The following is a 19824-nucleotide window of genomic DNA, read 5'->3' as shown; positions in this document are numbered from 1 at the left end:
CAACAAAATTTCAATCTATAAGGACTATTTTCATCGTTAAACAAACAAAGTACGAATGCTTGTGTCCACAATTTTAATCACTTTCGAGAATGAATTATTTATTGTGCCAATAGAGAACAAAAGACATTGAAGGAAATCGACAATTTGCTGACGTCACACATTCCGAGTCACTATTGTATCAACGCAGTTAAACGCGGGCTTCATTTTAATTCATTACCGCATTCAAACCTTCTGATAAATCTTCAAGAAGGAGACTAACGCGATTTCACTTATTGGAAGAACCTGTCAGATATCTGCGTGAGCCTTATCTGTGGCAAAGTCGTGCGTATTCCTCTTGAAGGGAAAATGGGTAAGAACTTGGCGTTAGCCATTTTAGCGGCAATTACCGTTTTGATGCCACTTTGTATTTCTCACGGAAAGGCTGCTCCTTTGAAGGAAACTATGGCTGCAGCGAATGTATCATCAGTAAACACAACATCAAGCAATAGCAATTCTACTCTGCAGAATTCTACAGCTGCCAACGTAAAAGCTTCGTGCAATGCAACGATTTCGAACTGTACGGCGCAAAACGGAACATTGCACGGCAACGAAACTGCGATCCACCTCAATTTGACAGATATTTGCTCACCAAATAGAACACAACCGATAATTTCGTGTAATGGCACTACGTTAAATCTAACCAAGCACTGCCAGACAGTTAAAACGGGTAATTTGTCACTGGTTTGTAAAAATGGTAGCGTTAATAGTTCCATAAGCCCTTCTGTGGTTTCCAATGCGACGCAATCACCCAACACCTCAAATGTTGCAAATAATTCCGCGATAAGCACAGTCGTGAGCGCAACATCGTCCATTAACACGACCACAGCTACTCCAGCGACGAAAACCCCGAATACTACTTCAGCACATCCCTCAGCTACCACTACAGCTAATTCAACATCAATGCCAAAAGTTACAGAAGCAAAATCTAACACAACCAGTGCAAACTCGACCGCTTCGACTACTACAAATTCTACAACCGTTGCCACACCGACCACTCATTTGGACGCGACACTTATAAACGCGACAAAACCTTCAATCACGAGCACAAAAGAAAGTAATCAAACATCGAGTACAACTACACAGAAAAAAACATCGGAAACGACGACAACGCAGCCTTCTACGCCAAGTACAACAACGAAAGAATCGACGACGACTGAGAAATCCACGACTGCCAGTACTACCGCGAAGAAATCTCCTCCTCCAAGCACGAAGGAGAGTACAACGAAAGAATCGACGACGACTGAGAAATCCACGACTGCCAGTACTACCGCAAAGGAATCTCTTCCTCCAAGCACGAAGGAGAGTACAGCGAAAGAAAGCACAACACAGACAACTACAAGCACAACGAAGAAGAAGACGGTAAAGACAGTCGAGACCACCACAACAACACAGGAAAAGTCTTCACAGAAAACAACTACATTGAGCGAAGACGAGTCCTCAACGGGCCAACACTCAAGTAAGTTTTTAATTGTAGAAAAAGAAAGTTCCTTATATTAATGTTTTTCACTTTCAGAAGATAGGAAAAACTTAAATTGCCGAAATAATAATAGAGTCGACGAATTTGTGGTTGTAGACATAAAATTTTAAATTTGACTTTTTTGACAGCTTCAAAGGCACCTGTAGCATAATTTTGCATGTAATTATTTTCTGAAAAATTAAAAAAAAAAATTACTGAAAATGGGAAGGAAATTATTTATGGACTAGCCTCCCATCCACCTAATGCACAAATAAAAGTTTATATGCAAATTATGTATATTTGAACCCCTTGTAAGCCAACAAAGTTTTTGAAGCCAAGCTTTTAAGGCTTGTGAAACACAGATCCTACTGTATGTGGGATCTACAATGTAGTGTAAGAGTGTGTGCAGGGTATAAGCTTTTAAACCAACTCTTATTATATAGAAATTCAAAAGCATGATATTGGTTTTGACAACCACAATTTAATAATACTTTAATAATAATACTTAATTTATTTAGCGCTATTTCTATTTCTAACCAATAGCGCTTTACAAGTTATTTACAATTTAAAATTACATATCTATATTAAAAAGTTACAATTTGTATATAATAAAAAAGATCAATAAAATAATTAAAAAGAATAAAAAGGCTAACTAATTCACCTAAGTTTATTGTAAAAATACAACAAATTATAAACATATCTAACTAAAAGCTTTCCTTAAAAGATGTGTCTTAAGTTTGCGCTTAAACTCTGAAATGTCATTGCACGATCGAATATATAATTTGTGGTTATAACCACAGCTTTAATAGGGTAGAAAATAATTGTTACAAAAATTAGTTGTAAAACACAGTTTTACTTAAGTCTTAAAGTTAGCTTTGATAAATGTGGGTAATTATGTCCCATAATTAATCTAGAGGGTCTATTATACTCTTGCAGTCTGGTGGACTAAGCCAATTTCGAGCGTCGGTCTGTTACGGTCAAGTAATTTATGGCAGTCTCGGTCTTCATTAGAAAATAATTATAGAATTTGTGGTCTAGGACAAAAAAATATAGTAGTCTGCCAACTGAACAACCCCCTATAATAAACCCTCTAATGTATATGTTGTGGTTTAATTTTTTCTTTGGTTTAAAATTTTTCAAACCAGTTTGATTTTTATTTCCCTTTGTTTCAGATTATTTTAATGAAAATAAGACAATGAAAAATAAAAATCAAACTGTTTTTAAAAATTTTAAACCAAAGAAAAAATTAAACCACAACATATACAATGTTCTAATGTCAGAATTTTTCCAGTCTGTGCCATGCTCCAAGGTCACAGTTGCTTACACTGTTTAAGTAGTTTCAGATTTAGATGAAGCACTTTGATTAAGAGCTGTTTTTTTATTGTATTATTTTTATTCGGAGTAGGTATGTAATACATGTCATAATAAACTTTTTATATCTTCTCTTTCAGTGCCATCGCCTATTGATGATGAAAAGGTATTGATATATTTGACTTTTTTTGTACTTAAAAATATTGTCATCAAAGGAAGAAAATAAAGTTGTTGTTGTTGATTATATTTCAATATTACATTTTAAATTTTCCAAATTTTGTTTTGCTATAACAACTGTTTACTTGTCGTAACAAGTGAGACATGATATACAAAAGAATTTTATTCTAGACTGTTTTCAATAACTACTGACTGAATATTCATACATTTTACAGAATGTGAAATTTTTCTATGTAAATGTGCTCATCCCAATTGGTGCTGGTGCGTGTGTTGCTCTTCTCATCGCATTCCTGGTTGTGCTGTGCAGATGTTGCCGCAGAAGAAAGTTAAAGAAAGTTCGCTACTTTGGAAAGGTAAAAAAATATCAAGATATTAGTGGCTACATCTGTTACCAGTTCATGCTTGTAATTCGCTTTAGTTTTTAAACTCTTTTATATAACTATTTCAATTACTAAACATTAGCTTTTAACTCTATTTTTGTAACTATTTAAACAATTAGATATTTTATATTTTTAGAAATTGTATTTAGCAGGGCCCCTCTGGAGACCAGCCACTGTGCTGAATGGGCCACCCTGCATAAATAAAGTTTTACCTTACCTTACCTTACCTATGGTGGCTTGGGTTTTGATTGTAAGAGCTGTGACACCTGCATTTCTTTAAGGGATATAGCTAACAAACAAAAAAAGCGGGCTAATTAACAAGTTCAACTGGCTTTTCTCTGGCCTGTGCACCTTTAAAATAACCCCTAATCTTGGTTTTCTAGTAAAATTTCAGCCAGAGATAAGACTTCTTGTCTTTCTTTAAGCCAGTGAAATAAGCCAGAAGCAGGCTATTAGCTACATCCCTGGTTTTTGAGCCTAAGTATAGGAGAAGAGGAAATTCTTAAGCTGTCTTTTGTCTCTTCTAGGTTGTTGTTTAATATGTTAAACCAGGGTCGTAACCAGGTATATTTTTTCATCGCTGATCCCAAATTTTAGCTCTAAATTTTGATTCCTGATCCCTAAAATGTGGCAACATTTCATCCCTGATTCCATTCTGATCCGATCTGATTGGCCGATCCGGATCCCATGACTTGTGACCCGGGATCCCGGGTCCATGATCCCAATCCCGAGGCTGTGATCTCGATCCCAAGGCTGTGATCCCGATCCCAAGGCTGTGATCCCTGATCCCAAGGCTGTGATCCCTGATCCCATATACCTGGTTACGACCCTGTTAAACACAAGAAGCATCCAAAATTTGCATATGCCAAGAAAAGAGTTGACAAGTGACATGGCACAGTACAATGCATAGCAAGTGACGGGGGGGGGGGGGAACGCTAGCAATACACTTGATCACTTTATGGTGCAGAACCAACACATGGTGAATGGGTTCAAGAAATAGCATGTTTTAAAATGGCTCGAGAACCAACTCTCCTTGCAATGCTACAGTCCAATTTTGTGTGAGTTTTTACTTAATAATGAGAATGTTGTGTGAAGAGAGACGTGAATGGCATAGAAACACTCTTGGTTACTTTACAGAACAGAACTAACACTTTCTTCAAAAGTACATGTACTAAGAACAGCCTTTTATTCTGCAGGCACCAGGACATCTAGACATGGACCAATTAAATTTGCTGTCACATTCCAGTGATGAAGAATGATGTGCTTTAATGTAATAGCTTACAGGTGGGGAGGATGCCAGGGACAATGTGAGATCCAGCAGGACTGATTAATACATAAAGTGGTCAAGAAGAGAAGATTGTAAGCTTAGAGAGTTTTCAAAAAGAACATGAAGTGTACAGCAAAGAAAGATAGCTATGCTTTTTGAATTTAATCTTGTAATCTTGCTGTAAATGAATTACATACAAACTTACTGGCCACAGGGTCAGTGAGAAACATCCACATTGCAGAATGAAAATGACGCATTTCAACTTGGGTGATTTGAGCCAATCACTGTGGAGAAATGGCATTAAGGACAACCTTCTGTAAATGCTTTGATCTCATTTGACATACCGTATTTTTATTCGATTAAACGCTGCACCGTTTATTAAATTTTTCGGCATTTCGAGTGTCAAGGGCGACGTCTATTAATATTCATGCCCTAATGTGTGGCGTTTATTCGAGGGAGGCGTTTAATCGAATAAATACGGTAACCTGCAATCAGGCGTTCTTTTTTCTTTGTCGCAGAAGGAAAACAAGAACGCCTGATCAAAGGTAACATTTGGCAATTATATGATTGTTTCTGATAGCTACAGAAGTCACACAGAAGGTAGCAGACTTGCTGCAAGTCAGTATTTTTAGTTTTGAAGTTCTCATTTAAGTTGTAATTAAGAGTATACAAATGCTTGGTGTAATTTACCAAGTCAGATTTGATTCTCGCTTCACACAGCAGTCACTTACATTTTTTTACTGAAATGTGTCAGACATGTAACTGCAATGTAATATGTATGTCCTGAAGAATCCAGGCAACCAACTAAACAAAAGTGAAGGTTCTACCATAGCTTTAATGTATTTAACATAAAAAAGTACATGTTAGTTTAATGCCAGCAGTTTTCTAGCGTGATATATCATGTAGGACATTTTACATCATTTTTTAAATAAGAATTGTATGATTTATCATTGAATAGTCTAAAGCTTTTGAATGACCAATCAGAAAACACACATAATTAGGGAATAATTATTGCGCTGGTTAATTTATTTAAATGTTATTCTTAAATAATAAATTATTGTGACTCTTCATAATGATTCAAAAGGGTTTGTTTGAGTTAGTTGTTAATTGTTTCAAGGAGGTGTTTACATAATGATATGGGTATAAAATTATGCACAAATGAAAAACCTGACAGATTAATGGCCACCCAAAAACTAGTAGCCAATTTTTCTGCTGGTACTTAACCGCTCAGCAGACAAAAATGTGGCAAAGGCACGACTGCCAGTCACTTACGTGTATGAGAATGAAATCGTACACACCAGTATATAGATTTGACATGTAAACACCCTCACCCTTTAAAAAGGTAGTTGAGGTATTTTGAGCTGAAGAAGGAAAAGACTAGTTTTGTATAAAGTACCTTGTTAAATCTAAGGTAAAAAAAGTCCTATAAATAAATCAAATTTTTTTGTGTGTATATGTTAAATGCCAAGTTTTCAAAGGCGCTCTTGTTTTAAGTTCCCTAACTAATATTGCGAGTGACTTGAAATCTTGTCAGTCGATTTGGCTACACGCTGCAGACAATATTGCGCGGCACTGCTGACGCGGAAAGTAATTTCCGTAACCAAAAAAGCGACGGTAACCGAATCAGGTAGCGAAAAAGAGTAAATCGCAACTGTTCAGTGCTTTTGCACTCAAAAGAGAAAAGACCGAACTAGAAACCAATCCATTTTTTGAAACCCTTATTGGCCATTTTTTCTCCCCGCTATTTCCACTCAACCTCGTCCTCACTAGTTAGCTGCCCCTGGTTAGATACTGGAGAGCGAAAACGGCAGGAAATAGCTTATAATTGCGCTACGCCATTGACTCTGTTTCAGTTGTTGCCAGTGATAAAAAAAATTAGACAAGGGCTGGTCATAGACGGTCTCTCCTTGCCTCAAGTCCGTCGCTCTGTTCTCAATCGACGTTTTGCGCTGTCTTCAAACTAGCCGAATGCCTGGAACAGGTTACAAACTATTGCCCACAACAGACGCGCTGAAATTGTTTCGCGCAACGTCGCATAATTAGCAAGTGTGACCACTGAGTAATTAATTCATTATGCATCTTTAAATGTTAAATCGAGGGACGGTCATGGGAATGGGCAGGGAAAATGCGCGACCCAAGAATGGGCAGCGAAAGCAGAAAGCGCAATAATGGCACTGCGCTTACCTATGCTTATCGCACTTGTGACGTCAGTTGTGATCTAAACACTAAAGGCTGGTTCTCATATGATCGCCCCGATCGTCTCTGTCGCTTCTGTCGTTTGCAAAGTCTGAGGTGATTGGAGCAAGCAAACTTTTTGAAGCGACAGAGACGATCGTATGAGAACCTGGCTTTAAGCACAAATAACCTGCAAATATATATATCAGACCACGATATTTATTTTTTATACTCACAACAGCGCCAAACACGTTTCAAGGCCTGGATTTGGACAAAAAGGAGAAACGTTTGAAGTAAGCGTTGGATGATGCGCGCGCTGTACAATTTTTTGTAGTAAAAAGATGATTAACACTGAGCTATCGATAGATAGGAAGTAGTATTTAGCCCTTTTTATAATTTTTTGTTTCCTTAAAAAATCGTAAAAAAAACCTACTATACTACACACTTATCTAGTAAAGATATATTTATTCAAGATCTCTGGACCGAAACAAAGTTGAACAATTAACTGTTGTCGCGATTATTATAATTTTTTCGGTTACTGTGTTTCCAAAATCTTTTACTCATTACAAATCTTGCAGCACCAGGAAGCATTAATAAGACTAAAAATCACTCGCAATTATTAATTTTAATAACGGTTTACAAAGTATTTCAAACCAACCTAATTATATAGTGATTTGTGACATAAACAAATGTAATGTATGCATGCTGCGCGAATATTCATTTTCAACAATGATTTAAAAAGAAAAAGTTATTCACAAATCGTACACGCGTAAATTCACTTCAATATATTTGCCGGAAAAACTGGCGTTATATGTTATATGTAATGATTTCAGTTTGTCGTCACTTTTTTTTCTTATAAATTCGCCTCTCGAGAGCAATTGTAAACAGAGACTATGTTGAGTTAACAGTAAATGTGGAAGCGGTTGATTGGTCGACGAGGCTGCAAGCAAGAAAATATTCGCGTATTGCTGAGTGACAATAACATCTTGTAAACAGGAAGGCAAAATCATTGAAGTCAGTAATCCACAAAGTTCAACCGGTTGAGACGAACAAAGTTTTACCTCGAGTTCTCAAAATGCGCTTGTTTTTTGCAGTTTCAGTTCTTACTATAAACTTGCTCGTTTTAATCGCTATATGTGGCGCGAAAACTTCATCCCTGGTCAAGGTCAACCAAACTCCATCCGGCCCCGCTAAAAACTTCGCCGACAACATGATGGTCTGTAACTTGATCCAAGATTCGCATGTCAGTGAAGCCATTAAGACGCTGGAAATGAAACTGGAAAAACTTACTGAGCTGGTCAACAAAAGTTTAACTTCGAAGCCAAAACCACCAGGTAAAACTCACACAGTTCTTCGGGCATGTTGCATTTCTTTAGAACCCTTGTAGCAAGCGTGCTTTCAAATTAATCACATCTAAGTTAAATTATCTTTTTTATCACAGAAGCCCCTGTCTCGTCTTGCAAGGAACAGTACGACAAAGATAAGTAAGTTCTAATATATAGTTCAAATAATTCGTTTTAACACCGTGCACGTTTCCCTTAGGATAGTCTGTCGATGCTACATTAATTAGTTTAGAAAAAATTCGCGGTCCTCGCGTTTTTTTTTTTTCAGAAAAGTGTGAATATTTTGTCACCAAAAAACACGTAGCATTTTTTATGAAGCATTTGTTAAAACGAATTCTCCGAATTTGCGGAGATTTTAAAAGTTGCGCAAAATTAGGTTGTCACAACAATTTCGTGCAATAAGGAACTATGTACTTTTGTGGGTTTAAATATTTTATAGTGTACGAAAACAAAATGAAACTTCTACCAGTTGAAAAAACGAAAACAGTTGTTTGGTTCAGTCGACAACTAAATTAAATTTTAGCAGCAAGATTGGAGGACGGTTGAGCCCTTCACTTGTACTATTAATATTTCAGCAAGAAAAGAAGAAGGGACCGTTGCGACTTGAAATGAACGAACGGAACATTCGAGTTTTGTTGTTGATCATGATGTTCTACGAATTTCATTTTCGGGGCCCCATCGTGTTGTTTAGCTGTTCTTTAACATCGCACACAAGTTTGCATTTTGATGAAAACTGACCCCCTTTCTCTACCCCTGACAGGTCGTCAAAAAGTGAAGTGTTTACACTGATGTTTGGTTCACAAAAGATTCCTGTTTACTGTCACATGGGAAACTTTGGATGTGGAGATGGAGGATGGACGCCAGTCATGAAGATTGACGGCAACAAGGTACAAACCTTTCCCTAACACTGTTAATTCGTGTGAACATTTATCGGAATGAAAACTAATTTTTCCCCTTTTTTTTCAGAAAACATTTCATTATGATTCTCAGTTATGGAGCGACAAAAATACCTCTAACCTTGCAGGAGGCAAGACTGGGTTTGACTTACAAGAGACCAAGTTACCGAGCTACTGGAACACATCCTTCTCTAAGATTTGTCTTGGTATGAAGATCGGCCAACAGATCAACTTCATTGTCATCAACAAGCAGGCCAACTCTCTGTACTCACTGATCGCTGATGGGCAATACCGCTCCACCTCACTGGGTCGTAACACGTGGAAGACGCTGATTGGTTCACAGGCCTCCTTACAGACCAACTGTAACAAGGAAGGGTTCAATGCAGCTGATGACGATGGCACGGGCAAAGCTCGAATCGGTTTCCTTGGTAACGACCAAAACAGCTGCCGCACCTGTGACTCCAGAATCGGGTTCGCTTTAAGAGCTGGGAGCCACACGACGTGTGGAAATTTCGCTAGGCATGGTGCAGATAACGGAGATAAATCCATCAAAGCCATGGGATACATCTTGGTCCAGTGACAAGAACTGTCAACTGTTTACAGCCATTTTTGAGAAGCTCTGAAATTATCTAAATTGATTAGCCTAACAACTGTTGTGGTTAGATTTTGAGACTAAAAATGGTGTATTGTAAAACAAATAAAGCGTGGTGATGGGAATAAACAATGTTTCTATCTTATGTTATGGTGTTTTATATCTTCTATTTATTGTACATTGCAGACAGAAACTCCATCTGAATAGAAACTGAAGGTATTGCTATCTTACCGAGTTTTTTTTTTTTGCTTGTCCCAAGCTTGTTACGTGATTTTGGAACAAAAATCAACACTCTATAAAACGTTGAACCTTTATTACTAAGTAATAACTACGGTAATCTTCTGATATAATGTGGCAATATTAAACACGTACTATGCAATGGAGTCCTATGATTTTTGGTGCTGTTTAATGAAAACCTTTGCAAAAAAGGTAAAAACTTTGTGTTTCGTTATGTTGTACAATTTGTTGTTAGGATTGTTTCACTTTGTTCAACGGTATCTATAGTATTTATGAGCTCGATCAAGCAGTTCAGCGAGTCCTGTCAGGTCTTCAGTGCCTTTTGGTTCTGGCTTGACATGAATCTTGATTGCGGGAAGATCTTTAATCTTGATTTCATTCTTGAACAATTCACCAATGTGTTTCTGTGGAATAACAATGGACATCAATATACACGGTTTTCTCAGCTTATTACAAGCTATAGTGAACTTACTGTTGTGTAAATGACCATTCAAATGAGCGCTATTTTGCAGTACTTTCATATGGTACTGTTTATTATACTGACTAGGTGGTTCTAACTGTAGATAAAAACTTGGTGTGTTACTATTCAAATGAAAGCTATTGAGCAGCATTTCCACCTGGCACTACGCATTATGCTCTACAAGGTGGTTTAATTTTTTAAGTTCGTGAATCTGCCAACTGACCAAAACCAGTGAAAACAAAATGTAAAAATAACCTTTTTTAAGCCAGACACCAATTTTCTAAACTGCTTTTTACCTCTTTTCGGGAACCTCTCTGCCCTCAAAACAAAGAAGCTTACTAGTGTGACCGAGTTGTCATTGCACTGAACTTGAAATCAGATCCTCACTGGCCCAATCCAAGACTGCCGTAGTTAAAATACCGTGTTAAGTAAACTCGCCAAAAAGGAAAGATAGTCCAGTCCACTTATTTCGATTTTATTAGACTCTGCCATCAGTGTATCGCACCTACAGTTAAAGCCGTTTAACGAACACTCTCACTTGACAAAAATCTCGCCTTGTCAAAACCTCGTTTGAACTCACATACAAACTCTGTTTTTACACATTTTCGTAACCGGCCATTACTGTTAGCGCCGTTTCCTTTGTTTCTAAGTCAGTTCCATTAGTGGACACCCCAAAGGAAAAATCCTAGTTAGCCTCAATCATATTTTAATCAAGGAAATTAACAACCGCTCTGTTTGTCACAACAATTTCACCGTGCATGTAATTACAGTGCCATCTTTTGTTTGTTTCTGGTGGATTGAGATCAGTTGTCGATATTGTTTTTGCACTGACAAAGTTTAGTGCGACTAAAGAAGCTCGCTAATCCCTTGTACCGCTAGTGGCCGCTTACTCGTGAGGATCATCCCCGTAAGCCTCAAGCTCCCGGTTACGGGAGCTTCGACTGTAGTTACATACCGCCAACATGGCAACTGCTAACATGGTAAGGGACGGACCATTAGAAATAACCGGAGGGGGGTGACTTTTACCAAAAAAAAATTCCTGCAAGGGAAACTTATCGAAAAAAAATCCTACAAGCGGTTGTGCCTGAAAAAAAAAAAAATTCGTGCAACGGAATTACCTGTAAGTGTTGTATGATGACATCTATTAACGTCCATCAGAATTCCTAAAATAGCGTTTCTGAGGTTCTGAAAATTGAAATTTTCCCGGAGGAGCACGTCCCCGGACCCCTCTAACTTGTCATGTACCGAGAGAACAGCATCAACTCAATCCTATCAACTATTTGGTTGCAAACACACCTGACCCACCCTAACAAACGCGTCCCATCAGTAAACATCATAAACGCTCTTGTTTCTTGGCCATTTCAATTTCACCAGAAATAAAATACAAACAGCGGCAACAAACATAACACATGGACTACGCATGGTCTGAAAAAAGAATCTAAAATTTACTTGATGTTTTAGCATGCTACAGCACGCATCTTCAGAAGTGACAGTTACAAAAAGCGAAAGATTTAAAAACTTAAAAATACAAAGCGAGGTACTGGTAACGAACTAAACAACAATTAACAACAGTGATAACAATATAATAAAATACTGCAATATCACAGCGACAAACCGATGAGTGGTGCCGGATCTATTGAAGACCTGGATCAGTAACTAAGTTAAAACGGAAAATATAGACGGCAAACTGATCCTGACGGCTAAAGCGGTCAAAAATAAACAGAGTGGATAAAAAGAAAAAAACTAGAATATATAGAAAAAACTCTGCCCTATATTTCGGTTTGCAAAACAAACCTTCCTCAGGGGCTGAGCGGAGAAAAAAAATGAGAAAAATAAAAGGATCGTTACAAATAGAAAAATTTAAAATAAAATACTAAACAATGATTGGTTCTAACAAGTGTCAATGACGTGTTTCGTCACGTCTGTTAATTCCCAGAGGATGTAAAGTTTTTGCCTTGTTAATTAAATGGGCTTCACGAGCCTTCCTGACTGAGTCTCGTTTGCTGCGTATAAGTTCAAGCGGGATGAGGTGAACGTCGTTTATAGAATGGCCGGGTTGGTTGAAATGAATAGATACTGGTGTAGGGTCATCAAGTTCATGGTGGTTGAGAATGGATCTGCGGTGTTGTCCGAAGCGTTCGTTAAGTTGACGTTTGGTCTCCCCAATGTATTGATGGTGGCATTTTTTGCAATCGATTAGATAGATAAGGTTTTTAGAGCGGCAAGATATGTTGTCAGTTATTTTGCGTGTCTCGTTGGTGTTGAAGAAAGTGTAGGCAAAAAGTGTAGGCAAAAACTTTACATCCTCTGGGAATTAACAGACGTGACGAAACACGTCATTGACACTTGTTAGAACCAATCATTGTTTAGTATTTTATTTTAAATTTTTCTATTTGTAACGATCCTTTTATTTTTCTCATTTTTTTTTCTCCGCCCAGCCCCTGAGGAAGGTTTGTTTTGCAAACCGAAATATAGGGCAAAGTTTTTTCTATATATTCTAGTTTTTTTTCTTTTTATCCACTCTGTTTATTTTTGACCGCTTTAGCCGTCAGGATCAGTTTGCCGTCTATATTTTCCGTGATAACAATAGGTGAGAGCTAATAAAGCCACAGCTTTTCACTGCCAACGTTTTCATTGAGGGTGTTAACAATGTTTCTTTTATTTTACACTGTAAGTCACATCGTCCACTGGCTAAGACCTGGAAATGGTCCCATCTGATGTTGTGGCCAGTGGAGGTTGCGTGATCAGCATTGGCAGAGGTGTGACCCACTTGAGTAAGGGCTTTAAAGGGCTCAACCTTTCTGTCATGCAGTCGTCGTTTTGTTTTGCCAATATAGAAAGCGTCACAGTCCCAGCAACTGGCTTTGTAGACAACCTTCGATTTTTGCGAGCGATTGAAACGATCTTTGTAAGGAAAAAAGGACTTAATCCGGCAAGTGTTCTGAAAAATCAACCTAAGATTCACAAAACCATAAAATTTATTAGCACAAGATTTAAGACGGCGTTTAAAAGCTTCGGTTTGGAAACCTAGTAACAGTTTCGGAAGGACTGTTCCTATGTTTATTTAAGACATCATTAACGTTGTAGGAAATTATGCCATTCGAGTATCCATTTTGAAGCAATGTTTTCCTGAGATCAGAGATAGCAGCCTGTAAAGAAAAGGACGTCGAACAGATGCGAAAACAGCGATAGGTAAAACCCACGCTCAATGAAAACGTTGGCAGTGAAAAGCTGTGGCTTTATTAGCTCTCACCTATTGTTATCACTGTTGTTTATTTTTGTTTAGCTCGTTACAAGTACCTCGCTTTGTATTTTAAAGTTTAAAAATCTTTCGCTTTTTGTAACTGTCACTTCTGAAGATGCGTGCTGTAGCATGCGAAACGTCAAGTAAATTTTAGATTCTTTTTTCAGACCATGCGTAGTCCATGTGTTATGTTTGTTGCCGCTGTTTGTATTTTATTTCATCAGTAAACAGTTACATGTAATCAAAAGCACAAACAGTATTATTATTATTATCACTTTAAACTGCAATTTTGTCTGATATTCTTAAGTTTAGCATGATAAGTTTTACCTGTCATATTTTTCATCTTTTTTGTTGAGAGACCTGGGTAAAAATTTCTAATAAGGAGGGGGGGACAGACACTATCGATCAAATCCCTTCAGTCCCCCTACCCCATAAAAAATGAACGGTCCCTTAATGTCGCTTAATTCAGAGAGTGAATCTGCACCGAAAATTTTTTACCCCCCCTCCGGTTATTTCTAATGGTGTCCGTCCCTAATAACACAACTGATGAGAAGATAACTCAAATGCTGCTGACAGATTATAAACTTTCGGTAGCCGCAAACTAATCTTCTTAAGAAATCAGGAACTTACAGTTGACGCCGCTTACGTCCCCTCATGACAGCTTTCCGAGCTGAATACTTTTGTCAAATGACAACCAAAAGGGATTTTTTTCTGTCTTTGAAACAGTTTGAAAATGAAACTTACGTCTTAGAAATGACCACGTTTTGGTTAGAGTATTTTTTATATGAAAGTCTCAGTCAGCTCCAACGAACGAAAAGTATTTTTCAACAAAACTAAAATTTCAAGGCGGCTGAAATATAGCGAAAGAAAAAAACGAGAGAATTTCCATGCAAGTCACATGCCGACACACTACGTGATTCGAAATTTATGGTATTTGTGTCCCTTGAGAGAACAGTTTCTGCTCACTACAAGTGACTTGCATTAATTAAGGTTGTATTTCTTTAACATTGGCGTATGATTAAGCAGAAAAAAAATCTGGGAAACATCGCAAAAATAGTGAGGCATAGAAGTGCTTGTGTTTCTGGAAGCATATAAGCAAGAAAAAAGACAGCCAAGAAAAACACCTCAGGAAAACCCTAAGGACAAGCAAAACAATTTGAGTCCGCGAAGCAAGGGAAATGAAGACCATTAACTTCCCCTTTTTAACTTCTTCTTGCTTTTACCTTTATTGTACACCCTTTTTTGCTTGTCCCAAGCTTTTTAGTGATTCTAAAAGCAACGGTAACAAAAACCTCAAATGAACATAGAGAATTTTGAATTTTGTTTTGCGTTTTTGAGGATTGTGATTTCATTTGAACAATTCACCAACGTGTGTCTGCGAAATAACAATTGCTCTCAATAAAAATGGTTTATTTTGTTATAAATGACTATTCAAATCAAAGGTAACAACCAGTACTGACTAACATAGCGAGAGAATTTGCCAAAGAAATTACCGAACTTAAAACCGTGGTACAGGAGCAGAGATCCGAACTCGATAGCTTAAAAAAAAGGATGGAAAAAACCAAAACCCAAAACACCGCCCTAAAAGACGAGCATTTTGCCGCTAGGAACAAAATAGATGAGCAAGAGGAGGAAATCGCTGAGCTCTATCAACTTCAGGACAATCTAGAACAGTACACGAGGAAACAATCACTTGAAGTTTGCGGTATTCCGGCGAGCGCATATACTTCGACCGAACAAGCGATACTTAAAATTGCCAGTGTTCTTGATGTTCCGATGACACCTGAGGACATAAACATCTCGCACACAATCAAGAGCAAGGGTGCAGGTACCATTCTGGTCAAATTTCAGAGTCATAAAGCAAAGACCAGACTTTACAAAGCCAGAACAAAATTGAAGAACCTAAGGTTCATAGATATATTCCCGGACGCGTCAACCGCTACTCGTGTTGCAGCAGGAACGGGACGAATCTTCATAAATGAAAATCTCACGGGCTTCAGAAAAGAACTGCTTAGGAAAGCGAACGTAAAGCGCAAGGATGGACTAATTATCAGTGCCTGGTCGATGGATGGAAAGATCTTCGTAAAAACCTCGCCGGAAGGCACCCCCATAAGGATTTATGAAGTGGAAGATCTGGAAAACTTATAACATTCTCCACAATGCAAACATTCGATCATCAATTACGCCGAACGGACCAAGAAAGGTACATGTACGACTATATTACAAAACGAAATAAGGACCAGACTTGCAATTTCTTTAACTATTAGGGAAACGGATCTGGCGAAGGAACACTCACTCATTCGTTTGTTTTGTTGTTGTTTTGTTTGCCTTGTTTGCTTTTTTTTTTTCTTTCAAATTCGCTTGTGTGTTATTAAGTGTTTGCTTTATTATTTTTTGTACGTTACTTATTTACTATGCAGACGTCTGTAAAATTAGATATTTTATCGTTGAACGTTCGAGGGATACGGGATCAGATTAAGAGAAGGAGTGTTTTTTCGTTCTTGAAAGATTTTAAACCAAATATTTACTTTCTTCAAGAAACCTACTCTGACCTGAAAGATGAAATTATCTGGAAAAATGAATGGGGAGGTGATATATTTTTCTCTCATGGCACCAACCACAGCAAAGGTGTCTGTATTCTAATAAACCCTACTATTTTTTGTCAGGTGGATTATTGTTATAGCAACAATTCAAGGAGAATAGTGCTAATTACGATTTCACTTGGCTCGCAAAAAATATCTCTTTGTAACATCTACGCGCCAAACAACCAAACAAATCAACTTGAGTTTTTGCAGGAGCTGAGCAACTGCATAATCGACAAAACAGAACTGACCACATTAATTGTTGGAGGGGATTGGAATTGTACGTTGTCGAAAAAAGATAAAATTGGAGGCACGGCATGGGCATCAACAAACTTTAGGAATTTGCTAATAACTACAATGGATATGTTTGATCTTATAGACATCCAGAGAGTACGCCACCCAAAATTACGTAAATTTACGTATGAATCAAAAGCAATAGGAATGAAATCTAGGATAGACTTCTTTCTTTTGGCTAAAAACCTAACAAAGAGTGTGAAGAAAACAGAAATATATCCATCAATTGCACCCGACCACAATGTCCTGTGAAACCCCAAGGGGACCCGGACTCTGGAAATTTAATAACACTCTTTTTAAAAGAAAGGGTTCGTGAAACGTATTCAAACACCGTAAAATATTATCGTCAGGTAACAAACAAGGGCCTACTGTGGGAATTAATTAAAATGGAAATTAGGAATGCGACTATCTCGTATACGAAATACAAAGCAAAAGTATCCAGAGATCGGGCAGAAGAAATTAGACACCAGCTCGAAGAGCTAGATGACACCATCTGTAATAACTTTTTCTCGCCGGACACTAATCAACTTCTGCTACACTATGACAAACTTAAATCCGAACTTCAGTCTCTGTATGAAACGAAAGGGAAGCAAGCGATGTTCAGAGCGAAATGTCGTTGGGTGGAACAGGGTGAATGCCCAACAAAATACTTTTTCAACCTAGAAAAAAGAAACTATAATAAAAAGACCATTAGGGAACTACGCCTAGAAGATGAATCAACAACAATCAATGATAAACAGATTCTCGACCAAATCGAAGCTTATTTTAGAGACCTGTATACATCAGTAAAAACTTTCTCTCATGATGAATACAACGAATTTACACAACATCTACAAATCCCAAAACTTTCAGATGAAGATCGGGATAGCTTGGAAGGTCCTCTGAGCTATGAAGAGTGTAAAAATGTACTAGAATCTTTTCAAAATGATAAGTCGCCAGGTGAAGACGGATTCACCGTAGAATTCTATAAATTTTTCTACGACCTATTAGGCGAAAATCTACTGGTATGTTTAAATGAGGCCTATTAGGTAAACGAACTTACCATTTTGCAAAGAAGGGGCATTATTACTTTATTACCAAAGGAAGACGGCTCTTTACTCGACCTGCACAACTGGAGGCCGATAACCCTACTGAATGTTGATTTCAAAATTGCTGCGAAAGCAATAGCTAAAAGATTACAAAGGTTTTTGCCGAATCTAATACATCCAGACCAGACAGGTTTTGTTAAAGGACGCTACATCGGGGAAAACATTAGACTTATCAGCGATGTTCTAGACTACACAAAAGAGAAAAAAATTCCCGGCATTCTTTTGGCCCTCGACTTTCGCAAAGCTTTCGACTCTCTCGAATGGCCCTTTATTCTAAGAATCTTACATGCCTTTAACTTTGGTAGCAGCATAAAAAGATGGATTAGTACGTTCTACACGAATGTGGAGAGCGCAGTATTGAATAATGGGTATGCGACAAATTGGTTTAAACCGTCAAAAGGTGTGAGGCAAGGGTGTCCTCTCTCACCGTATTTGTTCATCCTCTCAGCTGAATTAATGTCTATAAAATTACGCCACGACCCGGGGATCAAAGGCATTAATTTGTATGGCAACGAGCTCAAACTGTCGCAATTTGCGGATGACACAAATCTCTTTTGTGCAGATTTAATTTCAGTGGAAAAAGCTTTAAATATAGTCAATGACTTCGGTAGGATAGCTGGTCTACAGCTAAACATGAAAGAACAAAAGCGATTTGGCTTGGAAAATGGGCCAACAATAAAACCAACCCCTTGGACATGAAGTGGATGCATACTCCTGTGAAGATCCTAGGAATTCATTTCTCGTATGTCAAGAAAGGCAATAATGATCTTAACTTTAGCTTGAAATTAAGAAAGCTACAAACAAAACTGGATATGTGGAGTGCTAGAAGTCTCACGCTAATTGGGAGAGTAGTAATAACCAAAACGCTGGGTATCTCACAGATCATTTATTCCGCGTCAAGTATTGAAGTTCCAGATACAATTGCAGGGACGGAGTGAAACACTTTCTTTAAATGATGAACATTGGGCAAAGATATTTAAATTAACACGTAAACTTTGCAAAGAAACAAAACTAAAAGAATTTCAATTTAAATTGATTCATAGAATCGTAGTGACAAAGAAAGAACTATTCAAATACGGTGTTAAAACAGACGATAGATGCTGCTTTTGTGGGGAAAAGGACTCAATCAACCACACTTTTATTCACTGCTCTTTTACGAAATCATTCATACAAAAAGTCATTCTGTGGTTTAATACAACGTACAATTCACAGATCTCTCCAACTATAGAGCAACTTTTATTCGGAATTACCTCTAACTGATATGAGAAAAGTATCACCAACAAATTCAACTACTTCACACTATTCATGCGCTATTATATCTATAATTGTAAATTAAATAATAAGCCTATTGTCCTCCTTGACTTTGTGAATGCTGCACAACAAAGAGAACTAATTGAAAACAATGTTGATAACTCAGAAACCAATAGAGGGTGAAATATCTCAACTCTCCTTAACGTGTAAGGAGTTATATTGTAAGTAGTCTTTTTTCAGGTGTGTTGTAAACAACAAAACAAAAACAACAAAAAAAAGAGGAAGAAGATTGTCACCGTAGCTGACTAAGTAACTAAGTAACTGTAAATAGAGTAGTTAAGAAAAGTAGGGTAATTTGTAGTTTGTGTTTAAGTCTGCGTAGTATTGTAAGTAATTGTATTGTTGTGTGTTATTAATAAATATTATAAAAACAAAAACAAAACAAAAACAGTACTTTAATGTGGTGCTGTTTATTTTCCTGTGTGTAATATATCAACTCGAGACTGCATTTTATCCGATCTCTTAATTGCACGAGCACGCGATGAACTACTCAGTCAACTAAAGCCAACTATAATAAAGAAAGATAATGAAAAAAACCTAAATGTGTCTTACGGGCGTATTTAATTGGTGTTTCAAGCCGACAATTGTAAAACAATATTCGAAAACATGGTTTTCACTAAATAGATAGTGGGTCAAGTGCCTCAGACTTGTTGGAAACTAGCACTCTAGGTTGCCTTCGTGGAGAACATTTTTGGCTGCTGAAACACCTATATTATTGTGGATAGTATTGAAAGATACCATCGGTGCAAAAACGGAACTCGAAACATTTGCTTGTATTTTCCAGTGAAACAGGCCATTTGTTCATCTTTGATAGTTTTACTGTGCAGTTAAAAAACGTCTATACTGGCATTTGAAGTTTTACTCCGCAAAGGAAACTTCACTAGTAATGTCCGTTCTGAAGTATCGTATGAGCACAACATTGCTAAAAACATCAAATATACAGCTGGTATGTCCGAATAATTTTCGGAATAC

General features: G+C 37.5%; 2 protein-coding genes and 1 long non-coding RNA gene across 4 annotated transcripts in view; 2 read left to right on the top strand and 1 right to left on the bottom strand.

Annotated features, from left to right (window-relative positions):
- The first annotated feature begins 343 nt into the window (after nucleotides 1-343).
- Nucleotides 344-6083, top strand: LOC144636342 (uncharacterized). Its single transcript, XM_078495530.1, has 4 exons — nucleotides 344-1495; nucleotides 2947-2972; nucleotides 3199-3336; nucleotides 4560-6083. Exons 1-4 carry the CDS (start codon nucleotides 346-348, stop codon nucleotides 4620-4622), a joined length of 1377 nt encoding a protein of 458 aa, XP_078351656.1. The 5' UTR covers nucleotides 344-345; the 3' UTR covers nucleotides 4623-6083.
- A 1309-nt stretch (nucleotides 6084-7392) lies between these two features.
- LOC144636460 (putative skeletal organic matrix protein 5) lies at nucleotides 7393-9624 on the top strand. 2 transcript variants are annotated; one of them, XM_078495674.1, is made up of 4 exons: nucleotides 7393-8139; nucleotides 8250-8289; nucleotides 8909-9035; nucleotides 9115-9624. In XM_078495674.1, exons 1-4 carry the CDS (start codon nucleotides 7881-7883, stop codon nucleotides 9622-9624), a joined length of 936 nt encoding a protein of 311 aa, XP_078351800.1. In that variant the 5' UTR covers nucleotides 7393-7880. The 2 variants fall into 2 exon arrangements, with proteins under 2 accessions (XP_078351800.1, XP_078351799.1); XM_078495673.1 differs by having other exon boundaries at nucleotides 8247-8289.
- Nucleotides 9625-11953: 2329 nt separating this feature from the next.
- Nucleotides 11954-19824, bottom strand: part of LOC144636628 (uncharacterized) — a 44025-nt gene continuing 36154 nt past the window's right edge. Inside the window, exon 3 of the long non-coding RNA XR_013567580.1 lies at nucleotides 11954-12076. This is a non-coding gene — a long non-coding RNA (uncharacterized LOC144636628). The remainder of the gene's footprint in view (nucleotides 12077-19824) is intronic.

Source organism: Oculina patagonica, chromosome 13, assembly GCF_052425735.1.
Source record: "Oculina patagonica isolate OP01 chromosome 13, crgOcupat, whole genome shotgun sequence".
Classification (NCBI taxonomy): domain Eukaryota; kingdom Metazoa; phylum Cnidaria; class Anthozoa; order Scleractinia; family Oculinidae; genus Oculina; species Oculina patagonica.
The sequence above is the reverse complement of the archived record's forward strand: the minus strand, read 5'-3'. Positions and strand labels throughout refer to the sequence as shown.

What these genes read in the sequence shown, in the direction of transcription:
- LOC144636342 (XM_078495530.1), top strand. Translation starts at nt 346, where the DNA reads ATGGGTAAGAACTTGGCGTTAGCCATTTTAGCGGCAATTACCGTTTTG. An exon ending in CTCAACGGGCCAACACTCAA is followed by an intron (nt 1,496 to 2,946) that starts GTAAGTTTTTAA and finishes CTTCTCTTTCAG; the next exon opens with TGCCATCGCCTATTGATGAT. An exon ending in CGCCTATTGATGATGAAAAG is followed by an intron (nt 2,973 to 3,198) that starts GTATTGATATAT and finishes TACATTTTACAG; the next exon opens with AATGTGAAATTTTTCTATGT.
- LOC144636460 (XM_078495673.1), top strand. Translation starts at nt 7,881, where the DNA reads ATGCGCTTGTTTTTTGCAGTTTCAGTTCTTACTATAAACTTGCTCGTT. An exon ending in TTCGAAGCCAAAACCACCAG is followed by an intron (nt 8,140 to 8,246) that starts GTAAAACTCACA and finishes TTTTTATCACAG; the next exon opens with AAGCCCCTGTCTCGTCTTGC. An exon ending in GAACAGTACGACAAAGATAA is followed by an intron (nt 8,290 to 8,908) that starts GTAAGTTCTAAT and finishes TACCCCTGACAG; the next exon opens with GTCGTCAAAAAGTGAAGTGT.